A 15,175-nucleotide genomic window follows, 5' to 3' on the forward strand; every position below is an offset into this window, starting at 1 on the left:
AAACTCACAACGAGAAACAGAGCCGGGTCAGAACCATATAAACAAGCTATAGCAACAAACAGGCACACGGGGGTCAGCACACTAGGCCAAAGGCAAAAGTATAACTGGCAGGGATTGAAGCTACCCAGGGGTTTATGAAGCTCTCCCAGAACCAGAAAGAGGCCACAATCATTAACCCCAAGTGTGCAGGTCAAAACCTGCACAGAGCTCCAGACATTAACCCCCGGTGTGCAGCTCAAAAACCTGCACTGGGAGCATGACACATAATTTCTGTCGAGGCCTATTTCATGAGTTTTATTTTTTTTTTTTTAATTCTGTGTAAGCATGGTTTAAAAGCAGTGTCTGACTTTTATTTGTTCATTTTCATAGATTTTTGATTTATTATTACTTTTGTCAGATTCAAGTTATTTCTGTGACCATTGTGTGTTTTTATGTCATTAAACGAGGGGTACCAAGAATTTTGACCAAGTGTGTATATACACGCTCCTCCCCTGCGCTTTATGCAGCTGTGAGATCCTGATCCTGACCCTGAAGTGTCGGCCTCCTATCAATGGTCAGATACCGGGTATATCAGGCTGCTTCCTCCTAGAGGAAGCACCTGATTATTGCTCTAGTGCCAGCCCTGTCACTGGTGTTAACTCAGGTCCCCTGTGTATCTGGTAACCCTGTCTGTAGCTTAGGCTAACTTTGCTCTGCCTGTGCTGTTGTCATGACTCTGGACAGGATGGTTCCACCTCTCTTTAGTTTTGGGGCAGCTATTTAATGTTGGAAGTACCTGCATTTAGTGTCAGTGATACTTCCATATACTTGGTTAGTGGTTTCTGACCCAGGTGACTCATCCTTAAACGTGTGCCTCTGTGCTTGTGTTCCTTGCTGTGTATGATTCGGTTTGTCCCCTGACTTCTGTCTCTGTATCCTGCTTTTTGTACTGCTCTGTCTCTCCTGGTTATCTGACCCTCTTGACTTGTCCCCGTTTACTCTTAGTCTTGTCCCTAGGTACTCTGCGTTCATCTGGCTTCTGACTCTCAGCTCTCCTTGACCACGTTTACCATCTTTGCCCTGTGCTCAGCGTGCTCAGAGTCCCTTCCTGTACTCATGTGTGGTGGCTCAGCCCCCTGGACACGTGATCGCTTAGTGCCAGGTCCTGTGCTCACTACACTAGTCTTAGGTCCTTGTGCACTGCGTGCCTTCTGCCTGCACTCCCTGCGCTCATTCACATGCCCCCTGATAGCACCCCCTAGGCAGCACCAGTGACAGCTTAGGTATCATTACAGCTGTCTGTGTATCTGGTACCCCTGTCTGTAGCTAGAGGAAGAGCCTGATTATTGCTCTAGTGCCAGCCCTGACGCTTGTGTTAACTCAGGTCCCCTGTGTATCTGATACCCCTGTCTGTAGCTTAGGCTAACTTTACTCTGCCTGTGCTGTCTGTCTATCTGGTACCCCTGTCTGTAGCTTAGGCTAGCTTTGCTCTGCCTGTGCTGTCTGTGTACCTGATACCCCTGTCTGTAGCTTAGGCTAACCTTGCTCTGCCTGTGCTGTATTTTCAGGACAAGTCCTCACCATAGTCCTTGTAGGTCCTTGGGTTCCCTTCAATCTCATCATCTGGTCTTTGGATCCTGTCCCTCTTACCCTGCCTTTCTCCCCTGCATCCTGCACCTCTACCTGCTCTACGCCCTGACCACTTGCTACCCCCAGTGCTCTCTGTCTCATCTATATTACCCTAAGTGCCTTTTCCCTCCTACGAGCCGCCCTCCTTGGTACCGGCTGTTGTGGTACCAACTCCCCTGGGCCTGCCCCTGATGCTCCCTGTATAGGGGTAGGTCTCACTAGGTCAGCTCACGCAGTGTGTGTGCAGCTTACTGTACATGAATTTAATTAATAAAAGATAATATTTCTGAAAAAATGTCATGGGCTCCCATGTAATTTTCGTAACCAGTAGAAGGAAAGCCGACGGCTAGGGGCTGATTTCTATAGCCTGTAAAGGGGGTAATACACATGGATCTTCCCAGGCTATTAGTATCAGCTTACAACTGTATACTTATCCTTTGCTTGCTATTAAAATGAGGGACCCATAAAAAAATTATGTAGGGTCCCCCTATAATTAACTCCTTTCTGACATCGGGTGTAATAGTACACAGATGTCGGACTCCTTCCTTTTGACGTGGGCTCCGGCAGTGAGCCCACATCTTTCCCGGGACATGTTGGCTGTTTTGAACAGCTGACAGGTGCCCGCAATAGCTGCTGGTGGAACCGCGATCCATCCTCTGCTATTAACCCGTTAAATGCTGCTATCAAACTCTGACAGTGGCATTTAACAAATGCTTCTGGCAATTGTGCCAGAAATCCACCCACCGGTGACCCTCGTCCCGTGATCGCGGGTCACCGGAATGTTAGCATGACAACCGGAGGTCTCCTGGAGACCTCTATGGTTGTCAGTGTTGGCTTGCTGTGAGAGCCACCCTGTGGTCGGAGCTCATAGCAAGTGAGAATTGCCCGAACTATTGCCCGATCTATCAATAAAAAAGGATTAACCTGATTGCTAAATGGCGCAGTGAGAAAAAAAGTAAAAACGCCAGAATTACGTTTTTTGGTTGCCACGACATTGCATTAAAATGCAATAACGGGCGATCAAAAGACCGTATCTGCACCATTATAGTACCATTAAAAACGTCAGCTCAGCAAGCAAAAAATAAACCCGCACCAAACCCGAGATCACGAAAAATGGAGACGCTACGGGTCTCGGAAAATGGCGCTTTTTTTTAATAAAGTTTGGAATTTTTTTTCACCACTTAGATAAAAGAAAACATGTTTGGTGTCTGTGAACTCATAATAACCTGGAGAATCACAGTGGCAGGTCAGTTTTAGCATTTAGTGAACCTAGTAAAAAAAGCCAAACAAAAAACAAGTGTGGGATTCCACTTTTTTTGCAATTTCACCGCGCTTGGAATTTTTTTCCCATTTTCTAGTACACAACATGGTAAAACTAATGGTGCCATTCAAAAGTACAACTCATCGTGCAAAAAAAACAGCGCTCATACGGCCATGTTGAAATACAAAAAAGTTATGGCTCTGAGAAGAAAGGGAGCAAAAAACAAACGCAAAACCATAAAAAGCTTCGGGGTTTAGGGGGTTAATAGCCAGCAAAGGCTATGCAGACTGCTGCGGACTGATATTAATAGCCTAGGAAGGGGCCATGGATACTGGCCCCCACCAGGCTAAAAACATCAGCTCTCAGCCGCCCCAGAAATGGCGCATCTCTAAGATGCGCCAATTCTGGCAGTTAGCCCTCGCTCTTCCCACTTGCCCTGTAGCGGTGGCAAGTGGGGTGATAGTTGGGGGATTTGATGTCACCTTTGTATTGTCAAGTGACAGCAAGCCCTGAGGTTAATAATGGAGAAGAATCAATAAGACGACCCCATTACTAACCCCATAGTTACATTGTATGAAAACACAGATACCCAAAATAAAGTCCTTTAATTGAAAGAATGACACAGACTCCTTTAATAAATCTTAATTAAACCATATTTACGACCTCACCCATTCCACCAATGCCCTTGTCATCTGCAAAAGAGTTAAAAATAAAAAAACAACAATATTCCTCACCTTTCCACAGAGATGCTGCTAATCCATATGTCCCATGATGGGTCTAGCTCTGCTACATCTAGATGACAGGCTGCATGGTTGCATAATTTGACCATTCAGCCTGTCATCCACTGCGTCCTCAGTGTCTCCCCTGTGAACTCCTAATTAGTGATGAGCGAGTATACTCGTTGCTTGGGTTTTCCCAAGCATGCTCTGGTGTCCTCCGAGTATTTTGGCATGCTCGGAGATTTAGTTTGTGTCAATGCAGCTTCATGATTTGCGGCTGCTAGACAGCATGTATACATGTGGGGATTCCCTAACAAACAGGCATTCCTCACATGTATTCAGCCTGTCCAGCAGCCGTAAATCATGCAGCTGCGTCGACACAAACTAAATCTACGAGCACGCCAAAATACTTGGAGGACACCCGAGCATGCTCGGGAAAACCCAAGCAATGAGTATACTTGCTCATCACTACTCCTAATCCCTGTCTGAGGGCACCATGAGCGTGAGAAAGTTCTCCTGCTTGCGGTGCCGTCACCACACAGGTCCTGCGAGTTTACAGCCAATGAACTCCCTTCACCTTTCTGATGTCAATGTGAGCACCATTCCCATCGCATGCTGCGATTTTACACGCACGCCGAATACGGCTGAGAAAATAAGCCCTGATGTGAACTGTCCCATAGATTAACACTGGGCCAAGTGCTATGCGATGTTTTCTCGCATAGTACTGTAGTGTGACTCCGGCCTAATTGTGCTTTTTGTAAACAATGTGGCTACTAGAAAACGCATGGGAAACTTCGTGCATGCAGGGTCAGCAACTTTTCTAATAATCCCCACCTATGCGAAAGTAGACTGTGCCCATGTTGATGCAGCCATGCATCACTGCAAATTAAAGATATGTAGTCGATGAATTTCCCCTGTGTCTTCTCCCTTTCATACACCATGACATTCTTAATCCACGGAATAAAAATATTTGCAGGAGATTAAAAGAGAAAAAAATTCTGAAATAATGGTTAAACCACTAAGCACAAATTCCAATAATATGGCTACACATAGAAGAAATTATATAAGTGCACCCCACAAGGGTAAACAACCTACACCCCCATCAACATTACAAGGCCTGTCTACAGCTTAGAATGATGAAAAAATACATGAGGTATTAGTTGAAATTGTGGCAAAAATATAGAAGCTCGCAACCCACATCAAGAGTCCTCATTGTCGTGATCCTTACTCTAAAATTAAAAGTAAGTGACTAAAAGGACATAAAATCCAAGAAATCTCACAATAGAAATGTTCTGCAATATACTAAAATTAAAAGTATGTATTTTCAAGGAATATAATAGATATACAGGAATCTGGCTATTACTAAAAAGATCCTGTCATCTTGGAAACAGATATAGGGTTTATCATCATGTAAACAGTGTTCCAGTGACTGCCAGGAAAAAAGGAACTTTCTCTGTACAAGCCACTGGGTTACTGTCATAGGGGTGTGCATGGGAGTGGCGACAGTCGCTGCTTGCAGTAAGCATGCCCCGAAGCTTTGACTGACGGCCATCTCTACAGCGCATCTGTGCAGAAGTGAGTGGTCACTGTGTCCGCCCCATGCATGCCTCCATGATTGATAGTCAGTGGCTCCCAGGAGTAAGCAAGTTCATTTTTCTCCAGGTAGTTGTACTTTCAGTAACAAAGATGGACAACATAGGGATACTATTTAGCTGCAGATTAACCTGATATCTTCAGGTAAATAGCATTTTTGAAGGTGACGGGTTCTGGCAGGGGTGGGCAATTAATTTTTTTCAAGGGGCCACATGAGATAATGTGACTGTTGAGGGTCGAACCAAGCAGCCAATTTTTATCTGCTATTTTATGTTCAATTTGTTTTTATTAATCAATTTTGAAAATACAAAAAAAAGAAAACACATACCATACGACCAAATATATTATGATCAAATAAGTCTCGCAGGACTTAATAAAACTTGTAATGATAACAATATTCATGTGGAAAATATAAACAGGTCGCTCAACATTGCAGCTACAAAAAATAAACTACCTATAATTCTACTGTTTTATATTAATTTGTATCACTTCATATTGAGCTGAACTTGTATTCTTATCAGTAGCAGTGAATCAAAACCATATAATTTACTGCTTTTTATAAAGTTTAGAAATCATACTGCTCCTGGTATTCAACCCTTGTACCTTGATCAACAGCTTCCAACACAATATAATCTCCCCACACAGCTTCAATGGACAATGATGTCTCCATACAGTTCTCTTACACATTATTATGTCCCCACAAAGCCCCGATAGAGAGTGATGTCCCCATACAGCTCCCAAGGAGAATGATGTCACCGCACAGTCCCCTTACACATTATTATGTCTCCACACAGCACCGATAGAGAATTATGTCCCCACACAGTCTCTATGGACAATGATGTCCCCACACAGCCTCCATGGAGAATGATGTCCCCACACAGCCTCCATGGAGAATGATGTCCCCACACAGCTCCTATGGAGAATGATGTCACCATACAGTCCCCTTACACATTATTATGTACCCACACAGCCCTGATGGAGAATGATGTTCCCACACAGCCCTGATGGAGAATGATATCCTGACACAGCAACCATGGAGAATGATGTCCCCACGCAGCCCCCATGGAGAGTGATGTTGTGGTACTTGCAGGTACGCAGGATGCAGTGACGAGCTGGAAACGGAGGAAGAGCAAACTCAACCATTATATTTGGATTATATGGATAAACAGTAAAGCTGACAATAGTTTTCCACTCAGGGAAACTAGACACTAGTACACAAATAACACGATATCAAACAGTACGGCAAGTGGCGGTAACTATATGGCCGCGATACGGCTGACTATGGGTCCTTAGACTATAGTTAACGATCAACGAAGTGTCACTTATCAATCTCTGATGTCCTGCAGAGTTGTTGTCTGGGAGGTGTCTGTTCAGTGTCTCAGCCGTTGGGTCCAGCAGGAGAAGAGTTGCCGCAGGCCTCGGTCTTTCCTATGCCCAGGTGCGGAGGGGGTGAAGCAGGCCCCAGGCTGGTTCCCCACCGTCAGGGCTGCCCCTTTTGGAGTCGAGGTAGAAGCGGGCGCTGGCCTCACTGTACAGGCCGCAGCCGCGGTATGAAGCGGGGCAGTGGAGGCCGTGGGTCTCGGTGTACATGCCGCAGCCACAGTATGGAGCGGGGCAGAGGCGGCTGCGAGTCTCGGCATCCAGGCCGCAGCCATGGAATGGAGCGGGGCAGAGGAGGCCGCGGGTCTCGGCATACAGGCCGCAGCCATGGTATGGAGCGGGGCAGAGGCGGCCGCGGGTCTTGGCGTACAGGCCGCAGCCGCGGTATGGAGCAGTGCAGGGGCTGCCACGGGTCTCAGCGTATCTCCTCCTTGCGCTGCTCGGCACTGTCCTCTCCTCCGGTCAGGCGAGCACCCGTCCTGTCTGTCTGGAAAGCGCTGACTCACTCTCGCTCTCCAGCGCTACCTAGACTCCTCCTTCCTGTTTCTCATCTCTCTCTTCTCGCCGAGTTCCTCCTGCTGGTCTCCTGCGCTCATTTTATGGTTGCCCTGCCCCCACAATTCCTGGATGAGCGTCCATTCCTGTAACTACTTCCCCCAGGAACATACCCTCTGGGAACCTGGGTGACAGCCCCCCTTGTTCCGGCCAGGTTACACAGCGGGCCCTTATTCCGGGGCTCTCTCTCCTACAATGTCCCCACAAAGCCCACATGGAGAGTGATGTCCCCACAAAGCCCCCATGGAAAATGATGTCCCCACAAAGACCCCACGGAGAATGATGCCCCCACACAGCCCCCTTATACAATGATGTCTCCACACAGCCCTGTCCCCCCACCCAAAATAATATATACAGTATTAAGAACTGTTCACCTCACCCAATTCCCCCATAGCTCCGGTCTGAGGCACAGCTAAAGCAATGTAGTGATGTCGTCATGACTGATGTGTTCTCAGCTGCACAGGCTCAATGAGGAGGTTTGTTTTTATTTTATTTAGTTAATTTCTGTATATGTGCCCTGACAATTCTATCATGTTTTTTTCTCATTCTTTTGCAGTTTCCCCACGTGGACTCTCATATTTAACACCTTAACAAGAACAACAGATGATTCCTCAGCTGACTGTCTTATCAGATTGTATTAATTTTTATTTATAACTGCTGAAATGGAAAATGACAGTCAATATAATCTGGACTACACTTTATCTTACAGTTTAAAGAAAGAAAAATAATTTTACCAACAAAGTAAATTAAAGGGAATATGTAATTTTTTTTGTTTATTTCTTAAAAAGTTGTTTTAATTTTTATTTCACAAATCAATAGTAAACATGAAAAGAGGACATTTTGTAGTATATGTTATGAGAGAAATCTGCTTCTTTCTACGCCAAGACTGATCATTTATTTTCAAAACTCTTAATTCCTGGGTAAAATCTGTATTCAGTGAAGACAGATTGTGGCAATCTGTCTTCACTGAATGCATATATTACCCAGGAATTGAGAATTTTGAAAGTAAATGATCAGTCTTGGTGGAGAAAAGAGCAGATTTCTCTCATAAGACATATTAGAAAGTTTCCTAGTTTCATGTGTATTATTGATTCACAAATATGAATTTCTAAGAAAAATTAAAGCAACGGTCTTTAAATGCTGTTGTTTTTATTTAAACTTTCCTAGAAAGCTGTCTATTTTGGGATCAAAGATTGTGTGCGCTTTAAGGCAGCTTCAAAGAACGGACAGCACGGTGGCTCAGTGGTTACACTATTTTTTTTTCAGTGCTAGGGTCCTGGGTTCAAATACCACCAAATACAGCATCTGTAAAGTTGCTCTTCCTGTGTTTTTGTGGGTTTGCTTGGGATATTCTGGTTTATTTCCATATTACAAAGACTTATCGGTAATTTAGATTGTGAGCCCCAATGGGGACAGTGATAATAATGTTTGTAAAGTGCTGTGGAATGTGATGATGCTATATAAGCGAGTCATAATAAATAATAATGGGAGAGAAATGTCATTAGAGATAGATACAGAATGTTATCTGTGGGTATAGTGTTAAGGCCCCGTCACACACAGCGATCTCACTAGGGAGTTCGCGGATTTTGTGACGCCACAGCGATCTCACCAGCGAGATCGCTATGTGTGACGGGGATCAGCGACCGCCCCCCCTGCCGGTTATCGCTGATCGTGCAGCATCGGCCTGGGCCATTTTTTGATCGCTGGTCTCCCATTGGCCAGCACGCATCGCTGCGTGTGGCAGCGAGAGACCAGCAATCAGCGACGCTGGGCGCTGGTTTCTAATGTAAACATCGGGTATCCAGGAGCCGCGGCTCTTAGATACCCGATGTTTACCTTGGAAACCAGCGTGTACTCCGGTTTCCAAGGTAAACAGCGGGTATTCAGGAGCCGCGGCTCCTGGATACCCGATGTTTACATTAGAAACCAGCGTCCAGCGTCGCTGATCCTGATCGCTGGGGCTGTCTTGTGACAGCTCACCAGCGATCAGCCTAACGATGTTCTGTGTAACGGGGGCTTTAATACCCTTCCTTATCTTGGCTTCCAGCAGTGCAATAAAGCTGACATGAAATCCCTGACCCCCCGGCTGACTTTGTCCTAGCCTACACGGCAAAGTTTAAAAAGCTCCTGCCCACATTCAGTGGTCCCATAGGGGCTTGTTTCCCAACCCCTTGAAAAGCGTAATTTCGGTGTATGCGCTGACGAGGCCATAGACTACAATGGTGAAAACAGAGTGAACGTATGCTCTGATGTGCATCATTTTCGGGCATATATGTACAACAACTGGGGGGTGGGTTGGTCAGAGGTGTCACAATCAGGGTATATTGATGCAGGGCTCCTGCATAAATCTGTATCTTTGCTACTCCCTTCTTAGGCTTCTTTGAGATGTCAATGTGTATCGTACGAGTGGTGACAGTTTTAACACATTTCGGAGACACATAGTAGGCAGTTTGTTTCAAATTCAAAAAAATGTATTTGAGTATTTTTAATGCAGTTTTTTCTCACCATGTTCTCTATCTTTTGTAATAAATGATTAAAGTAGTTTTCCAGGACTTTAATATTACGCTATTCACATAAACATGTGGCTGTTTCATTAGGTAATGTACAGATATTAGGCCATTCTTTTCCGCAGGTCTCTACACAGAAATATGCAATAGCAATCTGCTCTGATTATTGTGGGGGGGTTTGCATTTTTTTTAGGTATTTTTCCCCATTTTAATGCATTTTTGGTGCAGATGCTTTTTTGAGTTTTTCATGCATTTTTTCCAAGATGCCCACAGAAGCCCTTAGGAAAAAATGCACTGTTCAACTGGGTCTTTAGATGCAGTGGGAATGAGTTTTCACAAAATCACTTGCATTTAGCATGAACTGTTAGGTTAAGTTCCCACAATTAATTTTTGAAATTACTTATTTTCGCTGCCCAAAAAACTCAATGTTTTACAGTTCCAAAAAAGGTGGATGTGGGTTGACATTATCTTCGCAAAGTGTCCTATGTAAAACTAAGAGAGGGCACCTAAAGAGGTGCAACTACTTACAAACACAGTTTTTGGATCACTCCAAGTTCATGATCGCTCAGTTCAAAAGTAAAGGCTGCCAATAAACAGGGCAACTCTGGAAAAATAAAACTAAACCATGATGGTCAAAAACAGAACAAAAAGGCACAATGGTGCAAATAAACCCTCCTGGGTAACGAGAGTTACTAGTACAGGTTATTAGTGCTAGTCCCCTCCTGGGGTTCTGGAAGCTGCTGATTGGGAACTGCTACCAGAGCAAAGGAACACACGGGCAGTCTTTAGGTACTCCTCTTCCAGTGGGGTGAAACCTGTGGCTTTCTGTACCTTTGGCACATCTTGTCACATGGGGGCAGTAGGTGGTCTCTGCCTGCAGGTCTGGATGAGATCCTCTTGGATTCGCCTGATGTTCATGGCATACCAGCCTCGGAGACCTTCATGTCTGGTGAAGGTCACATGGTCTCCCGGGCTCAGGTTCCTGGCAGGGTGTCCTTTCCTTAAGTGAGGCTCCACATCTCTCCGATTGAAAAACAGATCGGAGATTCGGCTAGGGTCATGAATAAAGCCAAACCCCCTCTCATGGTTCACGTTTACGACGTGGCCCCAACCTGCCGCATCTTTTGGACCATAATGATCAGCACGGACTCGCTCTTTCCTGTCCAGATCTGGGCCTAGTACCGCTTGGCGGCCCTGCTCCCTCTCCCGGTGTTCAGCTGCCAGTTGCCGGATGGTGGCTTGACAACTAGCCCAATTCTCATCATCCTCCTGCTCCTCCCGGGACCGATCCAGACGGGTTTGGTACTGCGGCGCCACCTTCCGGGGTTCCGGTGTCCCCCCTGGGGACTGGTATACCGGTCCCAGACCAGATCTAGCATGACCTGGCCAGCCGCTGCGACCGTGGTGCACCCCAGGGCCTTCCCAGGTGTCGGGACATCAGGCGTACCTGGGGCCTTCTGGCGGTGTGGTCTCTGCTCCGGTGTCGGTGAAAGTGGGCCGGTGGCAGCGGGTGGTGGCTCCGGGTCTGCGGGGGCCTCTGGTGGGACCTGTGCGGCAGTGTCAGGTCCAGGCGGGAGCTCCTTCTCCTCCGGTTCAGCTCCCGGGACTTCATATAATTCTTCTTGTGGCGGCAGCAAAGGGGCTTCGGATGCAGCCGGCGATGCGACGGCGGTGGCAGGCTCCACTGAATCTGCCTGGGGAAGCTCCGGTGCAGCGGCAGCAGTCACCACAGATGTAGGCCCCTCCTGGGCGCGCTGCCAGTTCAGCCTCCACAAGGCCTCCTGCCTCATCTGCAAACATTGGGTCAGCTGGGCGATTTCGTCCTCCAGCTGCTGACGGTTCATCTCCGCTACGGGGTTGGAGCCTTCAGCCATGGCGCCGGGGAGATCTACTTCCCCGCGCTCCGCAGGCCTCCTTCCCTCTCTCTCCAAGATGGCGTTCTTCTCCCTCCTCTCGGCCCCTTTCCCGCCACTGGCTTCTGCCCCTCCTTCTTGGGGCGGCGTCTTCTTCCAGCGCCTCCATACCAAGCCAGTATACGAACCCCTCGGGGGGTGGGCCATGTTGCTGTCACATAGTAATTCAGGCAGGGGAGGCCCAAGACTGTTCGCGGTCTTTTCCTAGGACCTCCCATCTAGTCACGCCCTTCTTCTCCACGCCAACGGCTATTTTTAATGTTCATTTTACAGTCTATTAAATTCGGTCTTCTGCACATCCTCAAGAGTTTTAAGTCCCACAAATCTTAGGCCCACAGAACCCGATGGCATCGGGTCTCGTCATCCTGTTCGTGACGCCAAGTTGAGTTGCCCTCCCAGGGCTGCGGGGTACTCGGTACCGGGCCGGTATCAGTGGGATGTGTCACAGTGGCGGTGACCCGGACCGTGGCCCTGGGCGCCCAAGTAATAGGAAGATGTGAATGGTTTGAATGTTATTAAATGAATAGTTTGTGATGCCACCTGTGGTGTTCGGTAAGGGAGGTGTTAAGCCGACGCTGCAGACGGATCCTCTGGGACAGATGGTGTGGTGCAGCATTGATGGTATAGCCCTCCACAGGCAGGGCTGTTGTCCCAGGGCAGTGTAGATGTGAAGACACTTAGATGGTGTAGTGTCCGGCGCAGGGGATGTAGCAGTGCCAGGCGGACGGACGCAGGAAGGAATGGAGGACACCAGGGCATGTAGTTCCAAAGCTTTACTCACAGTCTGTAGTGCCCGCTTCTTTGCCGTGTCCTCCGGGTCAGGGACTCAGCCAACCTCCAGGCAAGATGGAATGCTCCCTTCCACACTCCGCCAACTTATGTGCCTTTCCTGAACGTCTCCTCTATAGCTCCTTTAAGTGTGAAGATCTCCTAGTACTGTGTTACACTGGAGCTCCTCCTGACAGATGTTCCCAAGAACTCTACTTGCACGGCAGACAGCTGTAGCCTGTTTCGGGGACTCTCTACTCCTAAGTCCCGGCTCTCTATCCGAGTTGCTGTTGTGCCCTCAAGTCTTAGATGGGAGTAGTGCATTTACAGCCCACTACTCCACCGGTGTCTGCTGCAGAACCATTAGTGTCCATACAACCTTGGGGACCGGGCCCCGTCCTTGCGCTTAGAACTTCTAGGCAGGGTTCTTCCTCTAACCCACGTCCTCTATGTTCTCTTTTACTCCTACGTTCCGTACTTGTCTTTTCCCTTCTATGGAAGCTCAGGCTTCATTTCATTGTCCTTCTCCTTCTTTCCTTTCCCGTGCCAGCTGGCTCAGATCACTGAGGCAGCTGCAGCACTCCTTCCTCCTTCCCTCTTCCAGGGATCCCCACTCCTCCCGAGTGACTTACTCTCTCTCCGACCTCCTGTTAGACTGACCTGTAATCCTAAACCATTCCGCTCATATATATATTCTGAACTCCACCGACCTCCCAGCATGTCTAGTGTTCCATGCAGGGAACCACCAAAGGTGCTCTGCTTCTCTCTAAGCAATGTGGTTTTGCTGAACTACTCTACTATCTAACTACTAACTACTATCTATTGTGTGGGGTGTGAGTGTTGGAGCGTGGTCAGGAGCCCCCAACTTCTTAGGAGAAGGTGCAGTACCTCTGTGGCGACTGAGCCTCAGGGGCGCCACAGATGGAATTTATCGGAATCTCATGCCCACTTTGCTGTTTTTTTTTTCACTGCGTAAACTGATGTGCAGTGCGTATTTCAAATTTGCAACATGTCAATTTCTCTTTCAAGTATACTGAGTTTTATTTGCAGATTTTTACCAAAGAATTGCATTAGATGCAGAAAATCTGCAGGTAGAAAACACATACATTTCTGCTGCAGAATCACACTAAGAACGCAAGTGATCCAATCTTGAGTATAGAAATACTTTTGGCAAAGTCAAATACCAGAAAGTATCAAAAACAAAGCAGCTTTATTTAAAATCTGACATGCTGAAAAGACAAAAAACGCATAGTCAAAGAATGCAAAAAAAAAAAAAAAAAGCACTCACGAACAGATTGAAAAAAATGCAAGTAATCTAATTTAGCTCATCAGAGCTTCCAAGTCATCTTCTAATTGGTCACCCCCCCAAATAAAAAATATTTGGTGGGGTCATAGAATAGCATAACTCACAATTTTGCTGCCCTTTCAAAGAAATTTTCCACCTATTGAAGCCTCTTTCATTGCTCCCATAAAGTATTATGCCAATAAAAGTGGCCCCCAAACACAATATAATATCTCCACAGTGAATTACTCCAAAGTACCCTCCACACGCGCAGTATGATGCCCTTAATGTATTTCCCCTGGCAAAGCATGTTGATCATTATACAGTATGATGCCCCAATTGTGACTACCACAAGCAGTACAATGGACCCCCCACGTAGCCCTGAAACAGTATAATGGCCCCTAAATATAAATGCAAACAGTATAATGGCCACCACATAGCCCTGAAAACAATACAATGGCCCCCGAATAGCCCTGCAAACTGTATAATGGTCCTCCACATAGCCATGCAAACCATTTAATGGCTCCCACATAGCCGTGGAAGCAGCCTAATGGCCCCCCACATAGCCCTCCAAACAGCATAATAGTCTCCCAGATAGCACTGCAAACAACATAATGCCCCTCCTCAACAGAGCCCTGCAAACAGTATAATGTCCCCCACCTAGCCCTGAAAACAGTATAATGTCCCCTAAATATAAATGCAAACAGTTTAATGGCCCACCACTTAAGGCCTCGTCACACTAAGCGATCTCGGTAGCGAGATCGCTGCTGAGTCACAACTTTTGTGACGTAACAGCAATCTCACCAGTGAGATCGCTGTGTGTGACAGCGATCAGCGAGCGGCCCCCCTGCCGGTATCGCTGATCGCTGGAAGAAACCTCTGGACATTTCTTTGGTCGCTGGTCTCCCACTGGCCAGCACGCATCGCTGTGTGTGACAGGCGGGAGACCAGCGATCAGGTGTAAAAAATAATTAAAAAAAAAAAAAAAAATATAGTTATTCTCACCTTCCGACGTCCCGTTTAGCCATCCTGCCTCTCTCCACGCTCCGGTCCCAGTGATCCTTTGCACGAATGACCGCGAGACTTTGTTATCCCTCGAGACCGTGACATCTCGCGGTCATTCTCGCAAAGGATCACTGGGACCGGAGCGTGGAGAGAGGCGGGATGGCTGAACGGGACGTCGGAAGGTGAGAATAACTATATTTTTTTTATTTTGATTCTATTTTTTACAGGGATGGCCAGCGATGCCGGGCGCTCGGCATCGCTCTGCTGATCGCTGATGAAGCTGTCTGTGTGACAGCTCACCAGCGATCACATAGCGACTTACTAGCGATCCTGACACCTTGATATCGGTGTCGGGATTGCTGGTAAGTCGCTTAGTGTGACGGGGCCTTTAGCCTTTCAAAAAGCATAGTGACCCCTCACATAGTACCTGCAAACAGTATTAAGGCCCCACATAGCCCTGCAAACTGTATAATGGTCTCCTAACATAGCCCTGTAAATAGTGTAATGGCCCCCAACATAGGCCTGCATGCAGTATAATGGCCTCCATATAGTCCTGCAAACAGTATAATGACCCCTAAATATAA

At 47.0% G+C, this 15,175-nt stretch overlaps 1 protein-coding gene across 3 annotated transcripts in view; it reads left to right on the top strand.

Moving 5' to 3' along the window:
- RHCE (Rh blood group CcEe antigens) overlaps window positions 1-7,993 on the top strand; it is a 153,099-nt gene extending 145,106 nt beyond the window's left edge. For 2 of the 3 annotated variants that reach the window (XM_073572320.1, XM_073572332.1), the window contains exon 10: window positions 7,673-7,993. In XM_073572320.1, the coding sequence (XP_073428421.1) occupies window positions 7,673-7,699 (27 nt within the window). In that variant the 3' untranslated portion in view covers window positions 7,700-7,993. Of the gene's footprint in view, window positions 1-6,151; window positions 6,272-7,672 lie in introns of all 3 variants that reach the window. The other variant, XR_012231584.1, reaches the window with a different exon arrangement.
- The last annotated feature ends 7,182 nt before the right edge of the window (window positions 7,994-15,175 follow it).

Source organism: Dendrobates tinctorius, unplaced genomic scaffold, assembly GCF_039654945.1.
Source record: "Dendrobates tinctorius isolate UK_male_01 unplaced genomic scaffold, ASM3965494v1 ptg000007l, whole genome shotgun sequence".
Lineage (NCBI taxonomy): Eukaryota > Metazoa > Chordata > Amphibia > Anura > Dendrobatidae > Dendrobates > Dendrobates tinctorius.